A 7,039-nucleotide genomic window follows, 5' to 3' on the forward strand; every position below is an offset into this window, starting at 1 on the left:
CCAGAACTTGCACTTGTGATCTGCATTCTGAGAAGGATCTTGTTTACACCGGGCACAAATCACATTCAGAAAAAGCCAACTCCGACCATAATATAAGAGCTTAGCTACAGAGAATTAGTGCCTGTGCCAGTAGCACAAGTAGCTAATTCCTCTGTCACTTCAAGCTTACAATATAAGCTAAATGTTAAAGGGCTTGTCCCATTTCAGTTATTGTTTGCATTCTAAAAAGTTATACAACTTTCTAATATACTTTCTGTATCAATTCATCATGGTTTTCTAGATCTCTGCTTGCTGTCATTCTATAGAAAGCGTCTGTGTCTTCTTTCAGTGGACAGAAATCTGACCATGGTCACACAGGTGCGCGGCTCGTTATATCGCACAGCTCTGATTACTCTCTGTGATATAACGAGCCGTGCACCTGTGTGACCATGGTCAGATTTCTGTCCACTGGAAGTAGATGCAGAAGCTTTCTATAGAATGACAGCAAGCAGAGATCTAGAAAATCATGAGGAATTGATGCAGAAAATATATTGGAAAGTTGTTCAACTTTTTTTTAATACAAGCAATTACAGTAATTTGCTGAAATGGGACAACCCCTTTAAGGACATTTTAACTCCCACTATTATATCATTCTTCATGAAATCAAAATTTAGAGACAACATTTTTATTAGGCGTCTACTTTGTACTATTCCTCTTGTATAGGATCTGGGTGTTCAGAGTGGTGCTGTCTTAATATAAAGGGACAATCACATTTGGGGGATCTCATTGAAAGAGCAAGACAGCAATGAGTTTTCACATCAGCATGATGTCCTCTCTAGGTCTATAAATAAACAGTATTTGTACACAAAATTAACATTAGTCAAAAATGTTTCCAACAGATACATACACAGGGGCAGATTCAGTGTTATTGAGGCCCCTAAGAGCAAAATCTGCCCTTTGGGGAAGAAACTAGACCAAGAGAAAGTGTGCTGCCGGGTAGTTCTGCTTCACACCAAGGGGTAGACAGGGAGGATGTAGGTTTTCATTTTGCTCTTCGATGGTTCCCCAGTTCTGCCAACTTGCATCCCACCACTGTTCCTCTGGTCCATACATAGTTGTGCAGGATGTTGTTATTGGGAAATCTGCCCCTGTACGTATAGGCAATTTAAAAGGTTGCTCCGAGAATAAACAAAAATATTGTATACAGCTGCAAAAAAAAAAAAAGCTCTTATACTCAGCCCTCCCCGGGTTCTCGTTCACCCCTGGCTCCACCCACTTGTGCTGTCCCAATCACAGCCACACGCCTGCTACTGCCTGAAACTCCTGCTGTAGCAGGTGTATGGCTGTTGTCAGGACGACACTGCCAGTTTCGTAAAAAAAAAAAAGAGGCCGGTAGTAAAGGGCAGGAGCCTATAGACGCTGGAGTATAAAAGGTTTATTGTTATTGCACCCCCCCCCCCCTATTTATTTATATTCCCATATCACCTCTTTTAGAATCAAATAAAATTGCAGTTTAATGAGGGATTATCAGGCACTGGCTATAAATATATTGTGATTCCGATATTAAGTATATACATTGTTATTTATTGTGCTCTACCTATCAAACCTTGCAATGCGTTCATTTTTCTTCATGCATTTCCCATATTACCAGTCCAAATTTTGTGATTTCTATTTCTTATTTCTATGCTCTATTAATGATATTTTATAAGGTTCAGCAGGCACCATTCTGTCTGACTTCACTGAAAAGAGCGTACAAACTGCTTGCACATGTATTTATAAAGTGTCTGCGCCAGTTTTGTGTAGCAACTGCACTGTCTGACCAGACAGAAAAAAATGGGTTATTGCGCCACAATTCTGCAGCATGAACAAAGTGCACTAAATAAAAAAAAGGAGAACACTTCCCGGGCAGTGCAGGGGGCGCCAGATTAATGAAGAACGTGTGCCCCCTGGCAAACTGCACATAGTACAGACTGACCTGTTTTTGATAAATGAGGGTCAATGTGTTAAAACTTGGTGTTACAGTCTGAAATAGTCCTATCAGTGTTGTCAGACTGTGCAGGAGCTCTCCCTTTTGACAAGCAGAATGGTAACACCCAATTGTCAATTAACCCTTATAAATTTTATAGTATGTTGGTTGAATAGTTTAATTGATGTTCCTAATGCTATTCTGAAGAATTATAGCTTAGGACTTAATTTACATATAACTCATAATTAAGAAAATATGAGTAATTCGATATATTTGCAAAAAGAACACCCATTTTTTATGCAGTTTATACAGATTTCCATATAAGGGAGAAAGGTGAATAAACAAACACTATATACCAAAAATTGTTTTATTATTGTATGAACAGACTAAAGAATCCATCAAACCATTTATTTATATGGACATTCTAGTTTTCAGAAGACAATAATTAAAAGTTACAATGTGTTCCATTATTGGTTACTCCAAGTCCCAGTTTAAAATACCCTACACATAATATTCTTAATAATACAGACAAGTCTACACTTGAATTTTTTTTAGTATTGAGGGATTTGTCAGTCGTGTTAGGTGTCACGCAGTCCCAAGGAATTAGCCAGGAATTCCTGCATTAGAGCATTGTATGAAATAGCTACAATTTCTACCACATGGAGAGCTTAGATTTAGCCATTCCAGAAATTAACAAAGAAAGAACAGACTGAATGCCACTTTTCAGCACAGTAGGTTTCTGCCAGATTCTCATTTAGCTCTCTTATATCATCATTTACTTCCCGGATTGTGGTAAATTCAATCCCAGAAGGTGAAGGATGTGGCTTCTGGTTGGATTTAGCATCAGTCTTCCTCTTTTTGGTTCCAGATTTTCTCTCCGCACCCAAATTCTCTTTCCCTTCTCGACTTCTTGCGATTTCTTCTGCCTCCTTTCCAGACTCTTTATTACGACTCTTGGCTTTGACCTTGTCGGCCACAAAATCCTCACCTAATTTCAGAAGTTGGGACTCTATGGCTTCGTTTTTTTTACACAAGCGTGACTTCAATGTCTTGTCCTCACACACATTTTTCATTTTCTTAAATTTGCCAAGGATCTGCTTCCAGTACTGTTTGGGTTTTGTGGCATAGAGGGGGCATTTCTGTGGTTCTCCTTCATACGTACAATTGTAGCTGCTGCTTCCTGGCACGTTACAGGCTACCGTCAAGCTAACAGTGACATCGCCAACAATTTCCCAAGAGCATTCATGCTTATGTTTGGTTGCAAATTTCCCTGCCCTCAAGAAAGGTTGAGTCTCTCCCCTTTTGTTGGATGTTTTGTCATTTTTGCCATGGACTAGTTGTAAAGCAGTGAGGCAGTGCAAGAAAAAGATGAATGAAATAACACTGGAGAGCCTCATCTCATTAGGTCAATGTTGCTGGATGCTTTGTAATTCAAGGGCGTCCAAGCATTAGTAATCTGGACAGGCTCTGGAGGAGAAACTATTCGGCATTCCAAAATTCCTGAAAGGCAGGGGCAGAAAAATAAAACGTGGGTGACTCAAAACATCGGCAATTACTGGGCACTAGCTGTGAAACATGGACTCACAATAAACAGACATGGAAATATCCTAAGAGCTGCAGTCTGAACTATAAAACCTGTACAAGCTGAATGCAAGAACTTTAAGCAAAGTCTAAAAAGTCTTCAAACGTTTACAAATGTTTTACCAAGTACATGCAAATGACTGACACAATTCACTTGCAAATGACACCTTTATTGAGCATGCAGAGCATGTAAAGGAGCCACAAAGCTGGAGGGAATACAAAAAGGAACATTTTCTGCCATAAGATATACAAAACCATCTAAAATCTGAACAAAATGTTCAGGTGACAAGATAATAAAAAAACTTATTTCAATGACCCATAGTAGGATGCAATGTCTACATTTGATCATGATAAGATTAGCATTCCTTAGCATCTATAATATTATAAAGTAATTATCTATATATGGTCAAATCATCTACATGCTATAGTAACATTGGAACACTACTACACATTACAATGCGAAAAGCATCATATTAAATAATATGACTATTCTATAGGAAGCAATACTAGGAGTCTTACCGGACAAGTTGGAGAGCACCAGTGGAAGACTGTATAGTAGGGGGCATAAAGTGTGAGTTTTCAATGGGACAGGAGGGGCCTTTGTCACTCTGCCCCTCCCTGTAATTCTGCATGCACTCCTAAGGAGGGCACGGAATACAAAGTCAGCGTGGGATATGTTTACTTTGTAGTTTGGTGCAATTTAATTACTATTGGTTATTTTGCTGTGTAAACTTTACTGTAAATGTGCGTATGCCTTTGTGTGCCTTTTACAATATAGTACAACCTATATTAAAAAAAACCTGTAAAAATAGAGCAAAACAGTAATCACAGGGAACGCAGAGGACAACTATGCAGTATTTTATTTATAGCAGTGAGTAATGATTCACCATTGTCCTGTATTGTAAGCGCTATACAGTGATTATAATGTGGCTGCATGGTAGGAGCTAGAGATACAATATAGTATAATATCATCACACGACGGGGGTTCTGCTTAACATTCTACAACTTCAGGCCATTTAAGATTCCCTACAGCAAGATTTCATTATTCGGGACACATTTTGCTTTTTAATTTTGCATGGAAAATAGGACTTATTTAGGAATAGGAATTATTTATACTTTTTCAACCAATTCTTAAAGAAAACAAGCAGACAGTAAAGATTTATCATGAAGGAATAACTGGTCAGGACCTGATCTGTCAACTGTGTAAAATATCTTAATACAAACGTAACTGGAAAAGTACATGGGTAGTATTCTGATTTAGTGCCCCTGAGTCTGGAGAGGTGGCATTAAAGGAAATTTACCATTTGCTTTTATGCATTATGAACCAAACATACCTTGAGAATGCTGTAGCAACACTGATGCGGGCACATATCTTGTTTAATGCCTGAACTGAGTGGTTCTGCTAAAAAAACTATTATAAAATTTAATACCTTTGGAAAGCTGGGTGCCCTGGCTGCCATGCGTAAACATAATATTTCCACATACACAGGAGCTTACTGAACTGCCCAGACAGGACTAAACAGCCTGAGCTGGATGACTCATACACAGCAGCTTGGGGATGGTGTAGCAATTGATTATTTCTGCCTGTCATGGACAACACAGTGATAACATATTCTTGTCTTATGCTGGGCGGGACAAGGCTAAAGCAGTGCATAATTAGGGTGAGGATTGTTTGTCCCACTAGCAACATGAGAGGCGGATTATTTAGTGGTCTTTTTTTAAAGAAAAAATGAATTATGCAAATTAGCTTATTGCTGCACCAGTTTGGCTCTGAAGCACCCTGGAGTCCCATGCAGTGGCATCTGTGCTGCTGTTCCTGGTACTGGGATGTTTGGTCCTTCCTTCTGCATCCTTCACAGATAGCGTTGAATTTACCATGAATGCTGGTTTTAGAGCCACACACAGCAGCAGCAGGGAAATCAGGAAAGGTAAGTATGAGGTATTGTTTTCTAACTCTTAAAAATTTTCCATAAAAATGGAGACATAAAAAGTATGGGGCCGAAATGGGAGACATTGAAAACAGGGTAGGGGGTGTGGGCAGAAGGAAACATTAAAAGAGGTAGCAAAGGGGACTTTAAAGGAGGGGGGGGCATTAAAATGGTGGACACAAGGGGGACATTATAAGAGGGGGCCACATTAGGGTATTATTATATATTGGCAAGTCACAGCAAGGGCATACATAGAAACAAAGGTAACCCATGCCAAAGGGTGGAATAGCCACCCCAGCTATTAAATCAGGAGTACCATAAATTACTATATAGTAACTGCACATATTATGCATAGATAGATAGATAGATAATGCATTACATATTATTCATTTCAATAATGTGCAATGTAACCTTTATACACTGAGATCTTATCAGGCTCAGCTCTGATTCTGATTCCTTTTCTGGGTCTCGTCTTCATGACATCCCAAGACTAACTAATGGCTAAGTCAGGATAAAGGGCAAAGAAAAGGGAAAAGAAAAAACTGCCTAACCTTCTAGCTAAAATAATATCAAGACACAAGTTATTTATTGGAATGGTGATGGTCACAAAAATACAATCGGGAAAATATAAAATCATATCAGCATAAAAACAGTAACCATACCAGTCAAATAACATCTTGGTGTCTGAGTCCTTGGGAACCTAAATCCCTAGGTGGCATAAATTAACCATCCCTAGCCCATAAACATATTTCTTGCATATCTCTAAAACACTAAATCATACAAGCCACACCTCTAGACCACGAGCCGTGAACCTCCTAGCTAAGTGGCATCAAACAAGGTATGAAAAATCATGAACTTGCTTCACAGGGTCCGCCCCTTAAAGAAGCCAATATTTCATTTTAAATTGTCTCACCGTCTATTTCTTTATCAGATGTAATTTCTTTTTGTTGCCAAGAACCTGCCCCCGTCACAATGTATGCATCCTACCACTGCCAAACTCTATCCACAGTGTTTAAAGGAGCTTGAAAACTACTTGTGTCCCTAGATCGAGATGGGGTATGCCTAAGATGGTGTTCCCTCCCAAGGGTGTCAGTTAGTTATTAGGTCTGTATTTTAAAAATGTGGTGACAGGTTCCCTTTAATTAGTGAAAGGGGAAGAGCAGGTTGAGAACGGAAGTCTGTTATATGGATTAACTAGAGGCTGATCACCTGGTTCGGGGATCCCATAGCAGCACCATGGTGTGCCTCCGGTGATGGTGCGCCAATGGCACACAGCAATGGGGGCTTTTTACTGTTGGGGCACATTGCATATTGTGTGGGGGCGTCACAGGAAGAAGGGACATTATATATCATGTGTTCTAGAGCAGTGGTGGTGAACTTATGGCACGTGTGCCAGAGGTGGCACTCAGAGCCCTTTCTGTGGGCACCCAGGCCTTTACACCAACACATGGTTTGCCAGATACGAATCAAGGCTTTCTCCTGCGGTCCAAGACAGACGAGGACGTGCCATGCCCAGTCATATGTGGCTGCCAGGACTAAAGGAGTAGCGAGACGGTGTGGGTAGAGATGGATTGTCATTTGTGCT

The 7,039-nt window shown here is 39.8% G+C and overlaps 1 protein-coding gene across 1 annotated transcript; it reads right to left on the reverse strand.

Moving 5' to 3' along the window:
- Positions 1-2,298: 2,298 nt before the first annotated feature.
- FGFBP3 (fibroblast growth factor binding protein 3) lies at positions 2,299-3,351 on the reverse strand (the record flags this gene model as incomplete). The annotated part of the gene is made up of 1 exon (XM_072130087.1): positions 2,299-3,351. A coding segment is annotated over one exon (732 nt), but the record flags the coding sequence as incomplete, so codon positions are not given.
- Positions 3,352-7,039: the final 3,688 nt, after the last annotated feature.

Source organism: Engystomops pustulosus, chromosome 11, assembly GCF_040894005.1.
Source record: "Engystomops pustulosus chromosome 11, aEngPut4.maternal, whole genome shotgun sequence".
In the NCBI taxonomy this organism is placed as follows: domain Eukaryota; kingdom Metazoa; phylum Chordata; class Amphibia; order Anura; family Leptodactylidae; genus Engystomops; species Engystomops pustulosus.